Source organism: Desmodus rotundus, chromosome 6 (assembly GCF_022682495.2).
Source record: "Desmodus rotundus isolate HL8 chromosome 6, HLdesRot8A.1, whole genome shotgun sequence".
NCBI lineage: Eukaryota > Metazoa > Chordata > Mammalia > Chiroptera > Phyllostomidae > Desmodus > Desmodus rotundus.
This window is the reverse complement of record NC_071392.1, coordinates 69,685,359-69,706,159: the sequence shown is the minus strand read 5'-3', so window position 1 is coordinate 69,706,159 and position 20,801 is coordinate 69,685,359. Positions and strand designations below refer to the sequence as shown.

General features: G+C 37.5%; 1 protein-coding gene and 1 pseudogene across 5 annotated transcripts in view; one reads left to right on the top strand and one right to left on the bottom strand.

Moving 5' to 3' along the window:
- The window catches only part of CADPS2 (calcium dependent secretion activator 2), a 575,679-nt gene that overhangs the window by 486,335 nt on the left and 68,543 nt on the right, over positions 1-20,801 (top strand). For all 5 annotated transcript variants that reach the window (XM_053926174.1, XM_024555170.3, XM_024555169.4 and 2 more), the window contains one exon: positions 14,200-14,356. In XM_053926174.1, the coding sequence (XP_053782149.1) occupies positions 14,200-14,356 (157 nt within the window). The remainder of the gene's footprint in view (positions 1-14,199; positions 14,357-20,801) is intronic.
- LOC112299934 (T-complex protein 1 subunit beta pseudogene) lies at positions 8,640-9,905 on the bottom strand (annotated as a pseudogene).

Below are 20,801 nucleotides of genomic sequence, written 5' to 3'. Positions count from 1 at the left end.
AATCTCTCACTCCTATACCCACAATCAAACTGGGCCCCTCTGGTGCTGGTTCCCAAGTGGGTGGGCTTGTGCACACTCTAGGCCCCTGTGGACTCTCCAACGACCTCTCCTGTGAGGCTGGAAGTCTCTCCTGCTGCTGCCCCAACCCCCACAGGCATTTTCAATCATAGGTTTGAGGCTTTATTTCCCCGAGCTGGAGCCCTGGGTTATGCGGTCTGCTTCGATCCCTGCCGTTTGTCTGGTTTATCTGTGCGCGAATGTGGGGCCGCGGGGTGCTACCGGCGCTCTGCCTGCCCAGCTCTCCGCCACTCTGAGTCCAGCCCTCTTGGTTTATCTGTGCAAATGTGGGGCCGCAGGGTCTGCTAGTGCTCGGACTGCCTGTGCCCGTTGTCCTACACTCCCCCAGTCTTGGTCCCGCCACGGCCACGAGAGTCCTCTCCACCCAGGTGCCCGTCTCCGCCCCTCCTACCGGTCTGGATGAATGTTTATTTTTTATTTCCTTGGTGTCGGACCCCCTTGCCGTTCGAATTCTCTGCCAGTTCTGGTTGTGCGAGGAGGCGCAGTGTGTCTACCTACACCGCCATCTTGGTTCTCTCAGGCTCTTGAGTTTTACTTTGAAAGACAGTGGTTTCTTAAAGCTTTCTCTAATGATCATTAGAACAATAAGCATTTATAACAGATTGGTTTACTTTTTTCAGGAATAACGGTATCAGGAATACAGTTTGAGGTATAACTAGATACTTTTGCAAAGCATAATGGAAATTTTGAGTTGATGAAAAAATCTTGCCACCCTGACACCACTTTTTTAAAGAAAGTTATGTTCCATTTGATTTCATTTCCCACCATGGCACTGTCTTTGAAGTTAACTTTTAAAAGAGCTCTGGGAATCTTTCTCGGTCTTGAGACAATCCTGATCTAATTTGAACCTTCTGCAGAGGTATTGGTTGTGGCTGGAAGTGAGACTGTAAATGTCTCTCTCTGCAGAAATGCATTTACTAGTTTCTCTCTGGCTATGCCCAGAGCGAAGACTCTCAGATGCCTGTTTTGAGACATCACTGCAGTCTTGAAAGACAGGATAGCTAGGTGTAATGAAATTGTGTATGCTGTTTTATTTTTCACTTTTATATTGTGTGTCAGACACCCATTCTAGTAGATATTTGAAAAAAAAGTAGTCAGGGATAATATTTTCAAAGAGCAACAGCTCAATTTAAATAGTCCATGTCATTTCTAACAGTTTAAGTTATAAACATAGGGCCAGGCATTAAATGGTCCCCCACTCTCAAGTCTGTTGTTTGTAGTTTTTGTTTTGCTCTCTTCCTTTAGTTACATGGTAAAGTTTTTTATTAATATATTGCACATTGTTCTTGTGATATGTTTTTAAAGAATATTCAAAGTGCCAATATTTTATAATCCACATTTGGCTTTTGTTTTGTAGTTTGATTCTTTTGTGGTTTAAATCTAATTTACATTTGAAGAAATTAAGTGAAATTTTGCAACCATAAATCTCACACATTCTTACAAGGGTTTTGGGGTGGGTGTTTTGTTTTTTTTTTTGGCCAACTTCAACCTTTTATTGAATGTGTTACAAAAGAGGTAAACGTTCAAAAGGTCAAAGCCCATGTCATCACGAGACTCCCCAGAGTCTTCTTTCTCTGCCTCCACTTTCTTCCCCTCAGCTGGGGTAACGTGGCAGAGGGGGCAGAAGCACCAGCTGTTGGGGCAGGCCCACCAGCCCCTATGTTGCAGAAGGGGCTCCTGATGTTGACATTGGCCAGGGTCTTTGTAAACAGTCCAGGCCATAAAAGTTCAACATTTATACCAGCTGTTTTACTGAGGGCCTTGATCCTGTCCTCCAACACTATCACCTCATCCTCGTGCAGGATAAGAGCTGAGTAGATGTGGGCGATCTCCCAGCTAGAGTGCGTGGTGTGGGCGGGTGCTAGGCGAGGACTGCCTGGATAAAGTCAGGGCCTCACCCCAATGCAGCCTTAGCTTCTTGGGGAGGACTGAGCAGCTTAGTCTCAGATGGGGAAAGCCTTAGAAAGTTCTCTGGCTATGGTGTGATGAATCCTTTTTAAAATGATTAATTTTGCCCTGGCTGGTGTGGCTCAGTGGATTGAGCCCAGGCCTGCAAACCAAATGGTTACCAGTTCAGTTCCCAGTCAGGGCCCATGCCTGGATTGCTGGCCAAGTCCCCAGTAGGCGGTGTGAGAGAGGCAACCATACACTGATGTTTCTCTCCCTCTCGTTCTCCTACCCTTCTCCTCTGTTTAGAAATAAATAAAATATTTTTTAAAAGATTCATTTTAATTCAAAGAATAAAAATATCTCTATCACAGAAATGTTTTACAGTTAGCTGATTAAAAAGTTATAACCAGAGTCTAAATTTTAAGTGGGGAAAAGACAATTCACTAAAAACAGTATAAAGAGAGCCCTTCAGAATATGAAAAATGTTCAAACTTATTTACAATTAGAGAAATGCAAATTAAAACAAAGCTGAGATTACTGTGACCAGAGAATTCCACATTACTTTTTGTGTGTGATAAGAGCACTTAACACAAAATGTGCCCTCGGAGCGAAATTTCGAGTACAGTATCGTTAACTATAGGCACTACACTATACATCAGTTCTCTGGGATTTGATCATCTTGTATAGTCAAAACTTTGTAGCCTTTCAATAATATGTCCCTGTTTCACAACCGCCCCCTCCAGCTATTCTACTTTCTGAAAAATTTCTTTCTACTCTCTGCTTTTATGAATTTGACTGTTTTAGATCCTCATAAAAATGGGATCATGCAGTACTTGTCCTTCTGTGTCTGGTTTATTTTTTAAATATTTTTTATTTATTTAGTTTTAGAGAATGGGGAAGGGAGGGAGAAAGAGAAGGAGAGGAACATCAACGTGTGGTTGCCTCTCTGGTGCCCCCTACTGGGGATCTGTCCCACAACCCAGGCAAGTTCCCTGACTGGGAATTGAACCAGTGACCTTTTGGTGTGCAGGCTGGCATTTAATCCACTGAGCCACACCAGCTAGGGTCTGTGTCTGGTATATTTAACTTAGTATAATGTCCATCAGCTTTGACATTTGTATTCCCTCAAAACAGTGTACAACCATTCTCTTTTCTCTACATCCTCAACAAACTTCTCTTTTGTTTCTTTTATAATAGCCACTGTAACAGGTGTGAAGTGATAACTCCCTGTGGTTTTTAATTGCTATTGAAAATCAAATTATTACTGATGTTGAGGACCTTTTCATATTCCTGTTAGCAATTTGTTAGTCATCTTCAAAGAAATGTCTATTCAGGTTTTGGGGGTTTTTTTGGGGGGTGGGGTTTCTGCCCATTTTTTAACCATGTTGTATGTTTTTTGTTATTGTTTTCATTTATTTGCTTATTTTTTGCTTTTTACCTATAGGAGTTTCTTATATTTTTTGGATATTAACCCTTTATAAGATATATTTTGTGCAAATATTTTCTCCCATTCCATGAGTTTCCTTTTTACTTTGCTGTGCAGAAGCTTTTTAGTTTAGTTTGGTCCTGTATATATTTTGTTTTGTTACCTGTAGTTTTGGTGTCATATCAAAAAAATCATTCCCAAGGCCAATGTCAAAAAGCTTTCTTCCCCTATGTATTATTCTAGGAATTTCACAGTGTCAGGTCTTATGTTTAAGTCTTTAATCTATTTTGAGTTGATTTTTGTGAATGATGTAAGATAAGGGTTCAATTTCATTATTTTGCATGTGTATACATAGTTTTCTCAGCACCGTTTATTAAAGAGACTACCTTTTCCACATTGTGTTTTTTTTTTAAACACAATGTCAAAGATTAGTTGTCCATATATGCATGGATTTATTTCTGGGCTCCCTCTTCTGTTTCATTGGTGTATGTGTCTGTTTTGTTTTACCAGTAGTATGTTTTTTTAATTACCGTAGCTTAGTAATATATTTTGAAATTAAAAACAGCCTTGTTATTTCTCAAGATTGTTTTGACTATCTGAGATCTTTTGTGGTGCCATTAAACTTTAGGATCATGTTTTCTATTTCTGTGAAAAATGCCAGTGGGATTTTGAAAGTGGTTGCATTAAATTGGTAGATTCAAATGTGAGGTCATATGGACAATATGACAATGTATAAATTCCTAGAAACATGCAAGCTATCAAGAAGAAATGGAACACTTGAACAGATCAGAACAAATAAGGATTTTGAATCAGTGATCAATAATCTTCCAACAAGAAAAAAAAAACAGTACCGATCCTTCTTAAAGTCATCCAAAAAAAAAAATGGAAGAGGAAACACTTCCAAACTCATTTTATGAAGACAGTATCATCTTGATATCAAAGCCAGACAAAGACACTACAAAAAAAGAAACTACTGGCTAGTGTCCTTTATGAATATGGATGCATAAATCCTCAACAAAATATTAGCATGTTGATTTCAACAGCATATTGAAAGGATCATAAATCCAGTGGTGGTATCTACCCCTGGGATGCAAAGATGGTTCAACATACACAAATCAATCAAGTTGATATGCTACATTAAGAAAAGAAGGTTTAAAATCACATGATCATCTCAGTAGATGCAGAAAAACCATTTAATAAAATTTAACACTTTATTAATAAAAAACACTCAACATGTTAGTTATAGAAGGTACTTACCTTGACACAGTAAAGATTATATGTGAAAAGTCCACAGTTAACATCATACTTAATTGTGAAAAACTGAAAAATTCTCCTATAGATCCAGAATTTAACAAAAATATCTACTTTTACCACTTTTTTTTTCCAGCACAGTGCTGGAAATCCTTGCCAGAACAATCAGGCAAGAAAAAGAAATAAAATACATCCACACTGGAAATGTAGAAGTAAAATTATCTCTGTAGATGATGTGCTCTTGTATGTAGAAAACCATAAGGACTGTAAAAAAAACTGTTAGAACTAATGAATAAATGCAGCAAAGGTGTAGGATGTAAAATCATTTCTATATACTGACAACAAACTATCTGAAAAATAAATAGCCCTGGCTGGAGTGGCTCAGTGGATTGAGTGCTGGCCTGTGAACCAAAGGGTTGCCAGTTTGAAAAATTAATTCAGAAACAATCTCATTTACAATAGTATCAAAAAGAATATTGGTGTGGTCAAAAAGATGGCTGTAGGAGTGCTTAGTTGTCATTAACTTCATTCAAAACAACTTTGTTCTATTGTATTGTGACAGCTGTCATATCAGTGTGCATTTAAAACATCAAAATTGGTGAACTTTTGTGTAGCCATTTTAATATTGAAAATGGAAGAAAATGTGCAACATTTTTGACATATGGTTTGTTATGTTAAGAGAGGTAAAAATGCAACTGAAATGCAAAAAAAAAGATTTGTGCAATGTATGGAGAAGGTGCTGTGACTGATAAAACATGTCAAAAGTGGTTTACAAAGTTTCGTGCTAGAGATTTCTCACTGGCCGATGCTTCATGGTCATATAGACCAGTTGAAGTTGATAGCAATCAAATCGAGACATTAATAGAACAATCAACATAATACCACATGGGAGATAGTTGACTTACTCAAAATACCCAAATCAATAAAATTATTGGTGAAAATGAAAAGTGCATCTTCTAAATGAACTTTTTGGCCGACCCCATAAAATCATAAGGATAAATTTAACCAAAGAGGTGGAATAATTGTACAGTGCAAAGTATAAAACACTGATGGATGGTGCAGGGGGTGGCAGAGGCACAGTGGAGGATGGTTCAGCCCAGCAGTTTGAGGAGCTGCTGTGCCTCAGAGCCAAGTTCCCCCTTGTGATCCATTTTTGGGCACCATGTTCTCCACAGTGTGATCAAATGAAAACATAATGTCAGAGTTAGCCAAAGAACACCCCAATTTTCATTTGCAAAGTTGGAAGCTGAAGCTGTTTCTGAAGTACCTGAAAAATATGAAATTAGTTCTGATGCCACCTTTCTGTTTTTCAAGAATTCTCAGCTCTGTGTTTCTGGCAACCTCATAGGAGGACTCGACATAGTTAAGCAGCTGGAAGCATCTGAAAAACTAGATACAATTTGCCTCAAAGCTCCAAGATGAGAAACAAGGCTCAGAGTAGTGACAAATAAAGCTTCTGTGATGCTCTTTATGAAAGGAAACAAACAGAAAGCTAAATGTGGATTTGTCAAACTCTGGAAATACTAAATAGCACCAGTATTGAATGTGGAGACATTTGATATGTTGGAGGATGAAGTGTAGCAAGGAATGAAAACGTTCTCCAAATGGCCAACATACCCTCAGCTGTGCATGAAAGGGGAGCTCATTGGAGGGCTGGACATTGCTAAGGAACTGAAAGAAAATGGTGAATTGCTGCTTTCTCTGAAAGGAGAAAATTAATAAGTGTTAAATGTGCTGCCCACTAGTGCAGGAAGTAATTACAGAGGAGCAGCTCATCAGCCAGTCTTCAGCAATGGAGGAGAAGGAAAAGCCTCTTTACCAGCTTCCCTTTGTCTGTTCCACAAGGTAGTGCTAAATAAATGTATGTTATATTTTTTCCACCAAAAATAGAACGTGATAAAGATCTTCAATTTCCATTTTTTAAAAAAAGTATAAAACACCAGTGAAAGAAATTAAAGCAGTCACAAATAAATGGAAAGACATCTGATGTTCATGGATTGGAAACATTCATGTTGTCTGGTTCTGGGCTGTTCTTGTTGGGAGACTTTTTATTACTAATTCAAATTCCTTATTTGTTTTTGGTCTGTTGAAGTTTTCTGTTTCTTCTTGATTTAGTCTTGACAGTTTGTATGTTTCTAGGAATTTATCCATTTCTTCTAGGTTGTCCAATTTTTTATGTATGATTGTTCATAATGGTATTTATTATCTTTATTTCTGTGGCATCAGTTGTAATGTTTCCTCTTTCATTTATGATTTTATTTGAGTCTTCTCTCTTTTTTCTTTGTTAGTCTAACTAAAGGTTTATTGATATTGTTTACCTTTAAAAAGCCAACTCTTAGTTTCATTGATCTTTTTTTTGTTTGTTCTTTATTTATGCTCCAATCTTTATTTTCTTTCTTTTTCTAACTTCACATTTAGTTTGTTCTTTGTTTAGTCCCTTGAACTGTAACATTAGATTTTTTTAAATGAAATCTGTCTTTTTAAAAATTTACTATTGGTGTTTATTGCTCTAAAGACATCTTAGTACTGCTTTTACTTCATCCCATAAATTTTGATATGTCTTATTTTCATCTCTCTTTGTCTCAAAATATTTTCTATTTCCTTTTTGGTTTCTTCTTTGACCCAGTGGTTGTCCAAAAGTGTCTTGTTTAATCTTCATGCATTTGTGAATTTTTCTCTTTTCTGTCTGTTATTAAATTCTAATTTTATTCCATTGTTGTTGGAAAAGATAGTTGGGATGAGTTCAATCTTAAACTTGTTAAGACATTTTTTGTGACTTAGCATGTAATCTAACCTGGAAAATGTTTTGTGTGTACTTGAGAAGAATGTGTTCTGTGCTGCTGATGGGTGAAATATTCTGTGTATATTCGTTAGGTCTATTTGACCTAACCAACAACTATAGTGTTGTTGAAGTCTGCTATTTCCTTATTAACTTTTTGTCTGGATGATCTGTCTATTATTAAAAGTACGGTATTGAAGTTTTCTATTGTAATTGTATTGCTCTCTATTTCTCCCTTTAGATCTGTTAATGTTTTCTGTATATGTATCAGGGCTCTGATGAGATATATATATTTGTGGTATATATATATTTTGTGATGTATGTGTGTGTATATATTTCTGTCATCCTGGTGAATTGACCCTTTTATCATTATGTAATCAACTTCCTTGTCTCTTGGGACAATTATTTTGCTACTTTGTTTGATGTAAGTATAGCTATCTCTGCTCTCTTTCGGTTACCATTTGCATGGAATATCTTTTTCCATCCCTCCACTCTCAACCTATGTGTGTCCTAAAATCTAAATTGGGTCTCTCGTAAGCAAAATATAGTTGTATCTTGGTTTATCCAGATAAGGACTGACTCTCAACTGGACTCCAGAGATCTGAATAGTCTATTTTAAACTGATAACAGCTTCAATTGAATCATATACAATACCTTACACTTTTATTCCCCCCCCCCCCGCACACATGATGTTATTGATATGAGAATTTATTTCTTCTATACTGAGTATCCATGAGCAAATTTTTGTGTTAGTAGTTAATACATTTTTAGATTTTACATTAGGGTTAAGAAGATGTATATACCACCATTACAATATTGCATTACTCTTTATTTGTTTATATATTTACCTGTACTGGTGAGATTTATACTTTCATATCCATTAGTGTCTCTGTGTATATTCACAACATTTTGTTTCCATTTGAAGAATTCCTTTTAGCATTTTTTATAAGATAGATCTAGTGGTGACACACTTGTTCAGTTTTTGCTTGTCTGGGAAAGATTTATCTCTCATTCACTTTTATTTTTACGTTTTTAATTGTTCAAATATTTTTTGATGCACAGTATGAGAAATGGACTTTTAAATCAACTGAATTTTACGGAAAATAAACAGCAAATAAATTAGACCCAGGTTAAAATGAAACATCAGCTAAATGTCCAGACCTCAGGATGTAAGAACCACAGATAAACTTCGATTCCACAGTCTTCTTTAAGAAGTCAAATTCTTTCAAACAACATTGCTATGAACTGGTCCAGAGCATAACAGCATACAGGAATACCTAACGGTTGGTGATGAAGGACACATTTCCATGGTGCTGCTTTGATAATGTTGTCCACGTGTGGAATCGCCTCTGCTACTCCAGCTGCACTTAAAGGAACTTTTCACTTCACTTGGAAACTGTCTGTTATACCCAGTATTTCCATATTGCCAATACTACCTTCCTTCACATCGAGTCCAGCTGGTGTATTGCCCTCACTGTGGGCAGCTCAGAGTGGTGCCACCAGATCTGCACTGTCATAGCCTACATTGTTAGCTGTTTTAGTTGGCAACATTCTCAGTGCTTTAGCATAAGACCCCATTGCAACAGCTTCTTTACCTGGTGTTTTACTGGCAAGCTGTGTCACAGCATGAGCCATCAGCATCTCAAAACATCCTTCTCTATAAACTGTTGCAGAATCCTTCACAGTTTGGGCAAGAACATGAAGAGCATCATGCAAAGATCTTTCTGTTCCATATAAAATTTGTTGAGTGGTACCATGAAGAACTATAGTGTAAGCCTCTCCAAGGGCTACCCCAGAAAAGTGAAGGTGCTTTTCTTCTCCAATTATAACTTCCTCAGTAAGCTTGCAACTTCCAAGCATCACTGGTTGTGGGTGGTCAAAGGTAAAGGCAATTTCACCACCTGTGACAAGAGCCAGGCATTTCACACCTTCAAAATTTGCATGTCCAATAAGCCATAACACCAGCAACACCAAAGAGCTATTTGGGCTAATTGTAAATTAATTGCCTGTTAATAAAGCAGTTTATCCCATGCTTAAAAATGCATTCATCGTTTTCCTTCATTTTTTTCCTTTTCTACGTGTTTTCTTTCGGCAACCTTTGTTGTAGAATCAACTATTACACAGAAACCAAATATCTTTATTTTGTCTGTATCCATACCAGTATTTGCAATAAGAACTTTAGCATTTTCAATTTGCTTTGATTGATTTGCTTCCATTTTTTTTAACCAACAGAAAGCCTTCATCTAAATAGGAATCTGCCAGCTTCTTGAGGATGTGAATTGCCTCCAGATTACCAGAACCTTTCAATATGAGAACAGCTTCTACATCTAATTTAGTAAAGAGATCTTTGTGATGAGTAAAAAGTTTTGAGGAAAATGTTCCCACAATGTTCATTAAATTTAAAGGGCAATTTTGTTTTATCTTTAGAGGATAGTATTCTTGGTTGGCTTGGGTTTTTTTTTTAGCATTTTGTATACATCTTTAAAAATATATATTTTATTTATTTATTTTTAGAGAGGAGAAGGGAGGGAGAAAGGAAGAGAAACACTGATGTGCCCTAACTCGGAATTAGAATCGACTCAGCGAACTTTCACTTTGCGGGATGCCGCCCAATCAACTGGGCCACCAGTCAGGGCAGCATTTTGGATATATCTTACCACTACTTGCAAGCCTCCAAGATTTCTGCTGAGAAATCTGCTCATAGCCTTATTGGAAAGAGGGTCCCTTGTATATAATGAGTCATATTTCTCTGCTAGTTTCAAAATTCTCTCTTGTCTTTGACTTTTGACAATTTAATTATAATGCGTCTCAGTGTAGACCTCTTTAGGTCCAGCCATTTGGTGTCGTTTGGGCTTCATGAATCTGGGTGTCCATTTTCCTATCCAGCTTTGGGGAGTTTAAGCCACTATTTCTTTAAATAAGCTTTCTTCCCCTTTCTCTTTCTTCTGGGACTACCATAATAGGTATCATCTGTTTTCTTAGAGAGGTCCCATAAGTCCCATAGGCTTTCTTCATTTTTTTAATTCTTTTTGCTTTTGTTACCGTAACTGTATAACTTCAAATTACTTGTTTTCAAGTTCATTGATTCTTTATCTTCTCATTTAAATCTGCTATTGAAGTTCCCTGTTGAATTTTTCGATCATGTATTCCTCAGTTGAAGAATATTTGTTTGGTGGTTTACTATGGTTTCTGTCCAACTTACCACTTTCTTCATGTACTGTTTTCCTGATATCATTTTGTTCTGTCTGTGTGTTCTCTTACAGTTCCTGAGCTTATATGATTTTTCAACACTTTCAGGCAGTTAGTTCATAGGACTCCATTTGGGGGGGTTGTTTACTGAGACTTCATTTTGGTCCTTCGTTGGTGTCAAGTTTCTTTGATTCTTCATGATCCTTGTAGCCTTGCATTGGTGTCTGCACATTGGAAGAAGTAGTCACCTCTTCCATTCTTTAAAAATTTGCCTCTGCAGGGAATACCCTTCGCCAGTCAGCCCAGGCAAAGTTGCTGGGTGGGCCGGTTGGCAGGGACCATGGACAGACAGGTCTGCTGCCAGGGTCTATAGGTTGGCTGGTCTGCTGCTGGTTTTCACGGTCAGGCAGGCTTGATGCTGTGGTCCATAATCAAGCCACATTATTTTCTTTTCTTTTCTTTTTTTTAATGATTTTATTGTTCGAGTATAGTAGTCCGCATTTACCCACCACCACTCCCCCCTGACCCCAGCCACCCCCATCTCCCTCCCCTGTTTCCACGGCTCTGTTGGTTTTGTCCATGTGTCCTTTATAGTTGTTCCTGAAAACCCTCCTCCCCCCATTATTCCCTCCCCTCTCCCCTCTGGTTACTGTCAGATTTTTCTTAATTTCAATGTTTCTGGTTATATTTTGCTTGCTTGTTTGTTTTGTTAATTAGGTTCCAATTAAAGGTGAGATCACATGGTATTTGTCTTTCACCACCTGTCTTATTTCACTTAGCATATGCTCTCCAGTTCCATCCATGCTGTCCTGAAGGGTAGGAGCTCCTTCTTTCTTTCTGCTGCATAGAATTCCATTGTGTAAATATACCATAGTTTTTTGATCCACTATTTACCGATGGGCACTTAAGTTGCTTCCAGCACTTGGCTATTGTAAATTGTGCTGCTATGAACATTGGGGTGCATAGGTTCTTTTGGATTGGTGTTTCAGGGCTCTTAGGGTATAATCTCAGCAGTGGAATTGTCAGGTCAAAAGGCAGTTCCATTTTTAGTTTTCTGAGGCAATTCCTTACTGTTTTCCACATTGGCTGCACCACTCTGCATTCCCACCAGCAGTGCACTAGGGTTCCCTTTTCTCCACAACCTCTCCAACATTTGTTTGTTGATTTGTTTATGATGGCCACTCTGACTGGTGTGAAGTGGTATCTCATTGTGGTTTTAAGTTGCATCTCTCTGATGGCTAGTGATGCTGAGCATCTTTTCATATGTCTCTGGGCCCTCTGTATGTCTTTCTTGGGGAAGTGTCTGTTCAAGTCTTTTGCCCGTTTTTTAATCAGATTGTTTGTCTTACTGGAGTGGAGTCATGTAATTTCTTTATATATTTTGGAGATCAAAGCCTTGTCTGAGGTGTCATTGTCAAATATGTTTTCCTATACAGTTGGTTCCCTTTTCACTTTGCTGTTTTCTTTAGCCATGCAGAAGCTTTTTAATTTGATGAGGTTCCATTTGTTTATTCTTTACTTTGTGTCCCTTGCTCTAGGGGACATATCAGTGAAAATATTTCTGTGGGGAATATCTGAGATCTTCCTGTCAGTGTTTTCCTCTAAGACTTTTATGGTGTCACAACTTATATTTAAGTCTTTTATCCATCTGAATTTATTTTTTTGTGTGGTGTAAGTTGGTGATGGAGTTTCTTTTTTTTTTTTTTTTTTGCATGTAGCTGTCCAGCTCTCCCAATACCGTTTGTTGAAGAGGCTATTTTTACTCCATTTTATGCTTCTGCCCCGTTTGTCAAATATTAGCTGACCATAGAGACTTGGGTTTATTTCTGGGCTCTCTATTCTGTTCCATTGGTCTATGTGTCTGTTCTTATGCCAGTACCAGGTTGTTTTGATCACAGTGGCCTTGTAATACAGTTTAATATCAGGTATTGTGATCCCTCCTACTTTAGTCTTCTTTCTTAAAATTGCTGAAGCTATTTGGGGTTGTTTATGGTTCCATATAAAATTTTGAAGTGTTTGTTCTATATCTGTGAAATATGTCATTGGTACTTTAATAGGGATTGCGTTGAATCTATAAATTGCTTTGTGTAGTATGGACATTTTGATGATGTTAATTCTTCCAATCCATGAGCATGATACATGCTTATTTTCAATAACTTTCTAAAAAATAAATATTATTTTTACCCATTTAAACAGCACAGCTTTTTAAAAGTGATTGCCATTACCTAAAAGGCATTAGAAAATGCCTGGTTGAGTATAAAATCTATTTTAAGAGGCAGACATGAAAATATTCACAAATGTAGTCCTATATGCAGTGCTAAGACCTGTAAAATAAATGGGTCAGAGAGATAAAATAAATCAATATCAGAGATATATTTAGGAGAACCTAATTCACATGGGAGGGTCAGGAAATTTCTATGAAAGTGTTTTTTAGCTTTTGACCTTAGATTTCTTTTAATTTTTTATTTATATATTTATTTTTAGAGAGAAAGGATGGGAGGGAGAAAAAAGAAGTCAAATATTGATGTTAAAAAGAAACATTGATAGGTTGCCTCTCATCCACATGCCCCTAATGGGAGCAAACCTGCAATCTAGGCATGTGCCATGACCAGGAATCAAACCAGTGACCTTTCATTTAATGGGACAACACCCAACTAACTTAAGTCACACCAGTCAGGGCTAGACCTTAGATTTATAAAAAATATACTACAAATAAAGAATAAGAATTTTTAAATGTAAGAAGAAATTTTATAGATACACATATTTAAATAATAAGCATCAATTAATAAGTGGTGAAATCTGAAGTAGAATTAAAATGTATATTGGCCGCTCTGACTGGTGTGGCTCAGTAGGTTGGGCATCCTCCTGCAAACTGAAAGGTTGCCAGTTCGATTCTCGTCATAGCACATGCCTGTATCTCGAGCCAGGTCCCCAGTAGGAGGAATGTGAGAGGCAATTAATGGATGTTTCTCTCACACAGTAGTGTTTCTCTTCCTGTCTTTCTCCCTCACTTTCCCTCTCTCTAAACATAAATAAAATAAAATCTTTTAAAAAGTACGATGGCTGCCATTGCTTTATTTTAAAAATACATGTTTAACTTAGAGCATTTGAAAAATATATAAAACAAAAAGAAAAATTCCTTATCTCTCATAATTTAAATATAAGTACTTTGAATGTTTTGGTGTCATGTCCAGCATTTCTCTTTTCTGGGAAAAGATGTATTAAACATTTGGTTTCATACTCTACAATACTCTACTACAACTGCACTTTTATTTTTTATTATTTTTTAATTTTATTTATTTATTTTTAGAGAGGAAGGGAGGGAGAAAGAGAGGGAGTGAAACATCAAAATGTGGCTGCTTCTTGCACGCCCCCTATTGGGGACCTGGACCACAACCCAGGCACATGCCCTAGACTGGGAATCAAACCAGCAACCCTTTGGTTCTCAGGCCAGCACCCAATCCACTGAGCCTCGCCAGCCAGGGCTACAACTGCACTCTTAATGATGTGTGTTCAAGGGGCATAGTATTTGTATATGTTTCTAACAAGTAATGTATTTTTACATTATTTCTTTATCCTTTAACAGGCATTTGCCTGGTGGCCGGATTTATTGGCAGAACATGCAGAGAAGTTTTGGGCTTTATTCACAGTGGATATGGATACAGCACTGGAGGCTCAGCCACAAGACTCCTGGGATAGCTTTCCTCTTTTCCAGCTGCTTAATAATTTCCTCAGAAATGACAGTAAGCACTTGCATTTGCTCTAGTCTATGAAATGGGGAGGGGTGCGAGAATGCTGTGTGTGCCGATGTGTATTTACAGAACTCTTGCAACCGTGCGGCAAAAGTCAAAATACATAACATGTTTTCTCTTCCTCCCTGAGTATATCAGGCCAGGATCTGGGGAAACCAGCAACACTACCAGCTTGCTCCAGTGGCCCCTAGAGTTCCATTGATTCCTGCCCTCCTGCCTTCATTGAGGACCGATAGCTTAGACACCCTTCTCATTGTGCCTTGTGAATCAAAAAATTTCCAAAGGTTAACAATTCTGAAGCACTTGAGAATACTTTGATCTCTGAAAGACACCTTAGAAATGTATCATTATTCCAGAAATCATGCTATGTTAAGGCTTCTACTAATATGCATTATGATAATATTGTTTTCTGAAAGGGATTCTAAAGATCCTAGTGTAATATTGCTATAGGGTTCGGCTTGCTCTCAGTATTTAGAAGTTAAAGAGATTGCATAGGTTCTCTGTTGAGATATTTTTTTCCAAAGCAGTATTAACTTTTGAAGTTATTTTGGTACATGGTCTTCTAGCAAACAGTACAAACCTAGTTTTTATCAGAATTTTAGTGAGGCACTTCTTAACATACAGATTCCTGGGCCTTCTGTGTAATGATTCTTTAAACTCTCGTTTAGTAGCTACTGAGAGGCTGGCGTCAGCACTTGCAGTAATCACGAGGCCACTAATTACCTCTTCTGTAAAATCCCTCCCATTGTAGACCAGCTTGAGCTCTGCCTCCCCCTAAACTCTGGTCCTGTCTTGTTCTACTTGATCAGTGTAACAGCCTTCTTCTATTGTGTATTTTCTTCTCTAAGCCATTATTCCCAGGCCATTCAACTCTTCCTCACATGATAGGGTTTTCATGCTCATTATCATTCTTGTCACCTTCTTCTAAATAGGCCTCACTCCATTTTCCAGTATTGCTTGGGAGTGTGGTGTTGACAGGAACACAGCGCTCACACGTGACCTGAGTAACCCAGACCCCAGTGAGAGGCGCCTTTCTTCCGCCTGTCCTCCTGCAGCCCACAGCGGCTCCAACCCTCCCAGGAACTTAGTCACCTTGCCCATGCATTTAAACATTCAAAACTAAATTCCCTTGCTGCTCTGTTTCCAGGGCACCACTACTATGTACTTCTAGGTTTAAATTTAAATTTAAGTTTTTATATTTATCTTTGTTTAAAAAAAATTACTCTATCAGTCAGCTTTGTTCATCACTCTAGTCCATTATTTCTTACCTTTCTTTGGTTGATCTTTATGAGTCTCTGATAAAACTACAGCTGTTTTACTGGGGGAAAATTCACACGGATATGAAATTGTGTGTAGTATCAGACTCCCCACAGACATCCGGATAGGACACCAGGTTAAGAATGCCTGTTATAGTAGGAGAGGCATCGTGTTATCGTAATTAATAATATGGGCTCTGACAGATTCACATCTGTCTCTACCACTTGCTACTTGACCTTTGACAATAGCTTAACCTCTGTAAATTATAGATTCTTCATCTATAAAAGAAGGAAAATATTGGTGCCTACAGTGTCATTGACAGTGACAATTAAATAAAATAATAGCTCATATATAGTAGATGCTAAATAAATATTATGAATATTAACTATTAAAACTTCAGTCTTGATTCTTTCAACCATCTTACTCATTTTCCTCTCATATTTTATTTCCAAAAGATCCTATTCAAAAGAAGTAAGCTACAACCTCTACTTCAGATTCAACCACAATGTCTGCTCTTGGAAGTTGTTAAACCCGCATTCAATTATCATAATGTGAATCACTCATTCCGCAAATTATCCTCATCCAGTTTTTAAGTTCCAATATGGTTCCCTCCTGCCAGCTAGCAGACTCAGAACAACCTTCTTTACTGCCACTTACCTTCATTCGATGTCTGCTAAGAAATCACCAGACAGACGTAACATTAACTTAAGATAAAAGTATAACAACAAACTTGCTGCCAGAAATAAAGACATATGTTGTGCATTAATTCTGTAAATGAGAATAAGTTAATGTAGGATTATTCCAACATTGCTTTCCCCATTTGCATGAAAACCCAAGAATTAATCATATTTAGATTATTTTGGAGTTTATTCAAAAATGAAATATTTGTTAATGTTGACAGTCATACTATTAGTAAACATAGATCGTTTAACTTATTTGACATGTTAGAATTAATGGAAAAAAGCCAAACATGCTGTAGATTTCTGAGAAGTTTTCTTGGGGAACCGCTACTGCAGTTCCAAAGAGTTAACATCCTTTGACATGTGTTTTTTTAAAGAGCGGTTACATTGCAAGTGTGAATTTGTGAGTTATGTCAACAATAACACTAAAATAAGAATGAAAGAAATTTGATTTTCAGCCAGGCTTGCAAATATTTAGTTCAAAATAGGTACATATTCGTCTCCTGTTTTAAACCATTTCTTTAACATTGACTATTATTAAATGCACAAAGTATTGTCTTATGTTATTTTTGTATACATTCTCAAACAAAACACAAAATTATTTTTTACTGATATCTTCTGAGTATTACGTATTTGGGGGTTAGTCTAGATCTTGGCTTTGATTTTGTGGTGATTAATAGATTTTAGAAAACATCAATTATTTCAGAGGAAGACAGCCTGTCTATGTAGTGAGGTAAGTAGAAAGTTCCCCAATGCCTTAACTCCCTTTTGGTTTTGGGCTGTGGAGTGGGCTGGGGGCGCAGAATGCGGTGACTTTCTTCCCAAACTCACAAGATACCCAAAGCCAAACTGCCGAGTAATATCTCATAAGTTAGTGAAACATAATTTTTTTTGCTATTAACATCACATTTGATAATAATGTTAATAATTATGTGTTTGTTTTATTAAATTCCTGAAATATTTAGGCAGTGATTTAATGAATTCTCTTTAAAAGGTAAATGTTAACCTATACTGCCCCCAAATTGTCCGTTTGAAAGCCAATGGAAAATACAAAACTTAATTCCTTTTAACCCTCATTGAAAGGAAGATCCTTACATCACTGCCATGGTACAGCGATTTTTATCATATTGACCCCATTAGAGTTACACTCCAAATTCTAACTAGTTGCAGCTTTCACCAGCTGGGGGCAACAAGAACAGATTGCTCTGAAATGTCCAGTGTTGGAACCAGAGATAGTTTGCTGAATAACAGTGTTTACTGTTTCCTCACACGTGGTGTGCCCCTGATTATATAAAGATTTTTAAATGATTGTGATTTATTATTAGTAGTGTCACATTTTATTTTGCTTTTTCCACAATGAAATTCCTAGTATATCTCCAATTAATTCAAGTATAGGGTAGAATTTGTACTTTATTTGTACCTTAAAAACTTTATAGCTGACTTGTTTTTGTTCTTTAATGACTAATTTAGATATTCCACTGGTCATTTGCCATCTTTCATTAAAATCTTTATGCTTTGATATTCCAAAATAGGTAGTTTTTCTTTAGAATAGGGGGAGGGGTCTTAGACAAGATTCTATTTTCCAGCTGAGGAAGTGGAAGCCCTAAGAGGCGAGGTGCCTGGCCCGGGGCTCGCTGATAGGGCATCAGGGACAGAAGAGAAGTGAAGTCTGATCCTTTAGTCCCTCGTTCTGTCTTCGTCAACAGTACCAAAAGCAGATTCTAGGAGCATTTATAAAATAATACGATTTTTCAAGGAAGATAGGTGATTTCTTGAAATAATGCTTATAGGGTCTTGAGTTGTGGGGCAGAGGAAGAGAGTTGGTTAGAGTACAGAGAAGACTAGATAAGGGTACATACCATCTTAGTGTATACATCACAAAACATCCATGATGAGAATTTGGGGGACTGAACTATTATTGGGGAGAGGGATTCAAGAAAATTTAATTTCAGTTTTAGGAGGGAAAAAATACTGTCTGGGTCATGTGCCTTTTCTTACAGTTGAGCATGATTAGGGCAAGTCTTAGCCTTAAGAACCGTTGGAGGTGAAATGTGGTTTTCCTCAAGGGAAGAGTACCAGCTGCACCATTGTTTTAGCAACTGGCCCTAATCTGCCACCCCTCACAGACTCACCCACTGATCCCCAGAGCAGGACTGCTGATGAAGACAAACTCGGGCTCCTCGTTTCTGTCAAACACATACTGCTCTCCCCTGCACCTCTTCCCCCTGCCTCCATCCACCCTCATCTACTCCCTGCGAACTAAAGAGATAACTGTGGATGGGCAATCTCTTTAAATGGTATCTAAGGAAACAATTTTGAAAAAGAGATGTATTAAAATTGAGGGGAAACAAATGTTTTCACAATGAAGCAATTAATATGGTATTTAAATGAAACTGAATGACTACAAAACTTATACAAATAGATTCTACCCATGAATGCTATTTCCCACAATTGTCCTGCCAATAGAGATATGGTAAGTGACCGCTTCTGCCAAATGAAAGCCATCTGCAAATGACACAAATCATTTCTTTCAGCACTACTGAAAGGCAGACCCTTGGAGCCAGTCACCTTTTAATCTGTGGATATGCTAGCAAGTGGCAAATGACCATTCTATTGGGAACTGATTCCCAAGTGAAAAATACCACGGTGCTTCTTCTTTAATTAACAGCCTTTTCACATTGCTAGCACATTAAAGCCGTCCCAAAGAACACCCCTGCTTATATAATAATGTCACAGCATCTCCGCCTAAATGAATAATAAATGTTCGAGCTCTACACTAAGTGAAAACCTATTCTCCAAGACTTTCACCTTCATAAAGATGGGCTCATAAAAATCGAAAAAAGAAAAGTTGGAATGTCTCATGAGGATAAAAAGGCTAGTGTTAATAATTAACAAAGAGAGTGAAGTGGAGTCAAATTAGCCATAATAGAGCCCAGAGTGACTGGCAAAGTCACCTCTCATTATCAAAAAACTCATTAAGAAATGAAGAGGTGGAAATCCCGCTGGGTTATTCTCACACTTGGGCTGTATCAGAGATGATTTTTCAGATTTCTCTCAAATGAAGAATTGTTAGGTCACCATACTGTATATTAGGTTAATCTTCAAGCTTTGAAATACGGAAGGCTGACACCTGCATGTTATTCTACCTCAAGTGCTTAAATGAGCTGTGCATCCGAGATTCATGAACTGGTGTTTACAGATACATCTGCACACACGCATGCTCGGAGCAACACAGAGGAGAGGTAGCTTCTGTAGTACAGCAGGCTGTGCGCCAGCCTAGTTTATGGATAACCACTTTCACAGATGATGAAATAACCACGAGACGTGAAAATGCATCTAACTCCGGTCCCCGGAGTTGATTGAACTCAAAATTATATGTTAGAATTTGTTGTACTGGCCAGTATTGTAAAAGAATTACAAAAGCAAGGAATTGCTAGCTATTTTTTTTTACTTGAATTCCACAGAACTACTCTAGTTTGTTTATCACATGTAGACCTTTTTAGATTTTAACCTGCTTTGTATAATTTTTTAGAATTTAGTGCCTTAAAGAAGATAATCTTCTCTAAATGCCTGTGTATCCTGCGCTGTAGCTTTGCAGGAACATCTGCAGCTACTAAAGGCCCCGTGAGCATCAGGAACCCACACTTGGACTTGCTGAGTTTGGATTTGTTGCCCAAATGTAATGAACATTCTAACACCAGTGCTCCCAGTTTGTTACTTTCAGTGGATGGGTGAATATTTTTTAACAAGTGTCTTAAGGGGAAAGGAAGAGTTTGGTGCAGCGTTAGGAGATTATGCAAGTAAAGGTATAAATTAATAATACCAAGCTTGTAAAAAATACGTATCCATTTTTAATTAAAAGGAGAATGAAATCCAATGAGTTTCTTATTTTAAACTTCAATGGGATGTTCTAAGAGTTTCCTTTAGAGGATAGATTTTTATTGATATTTATTCAATAAACAGGCATTTATTGAAAGCTTACTTCATGTGCCAGATTCTCTCGGCTGAGTGCTGCTCCTAGATCTCAAGGAGTTTGTGTGTGTGTGGGTGTGTGTGTTTCCTTCCACAGAAAGCTCTTCTGCACTGCCGTCCTCCTGACTTTCCCCCTGAAGCCTGTGTTCATGTTTCCTGTGATTGAGATCCTCATTATGTGCATTTGTCAACACGGAAAATGACCTATTAAGTTTGTATCTTAGCCCGTGGTGCTTGCATTGTTCACAGTTGATACAATTCATAGTCCCTTGAATAATTATTTTATGGCAAAGTCTGTTATTTTATTGTGATTGGTGGTGTTTGCTTGATGAAGAATTACTTGTTTCCTTCCAAAATGCCTGATTAGAATTTTAGAGGGGAAAATTATTTTTCCTAGTAATCCACTAATGTTCATTGGAAGGGGGTGGCACAGTATAAAATGGTTCATATTGGCTCAGGAGCCAACAACATATTTTTACCCTAAAAGCAGTACATCAACTCTTTTATCTACTTATGCTTCATTTACC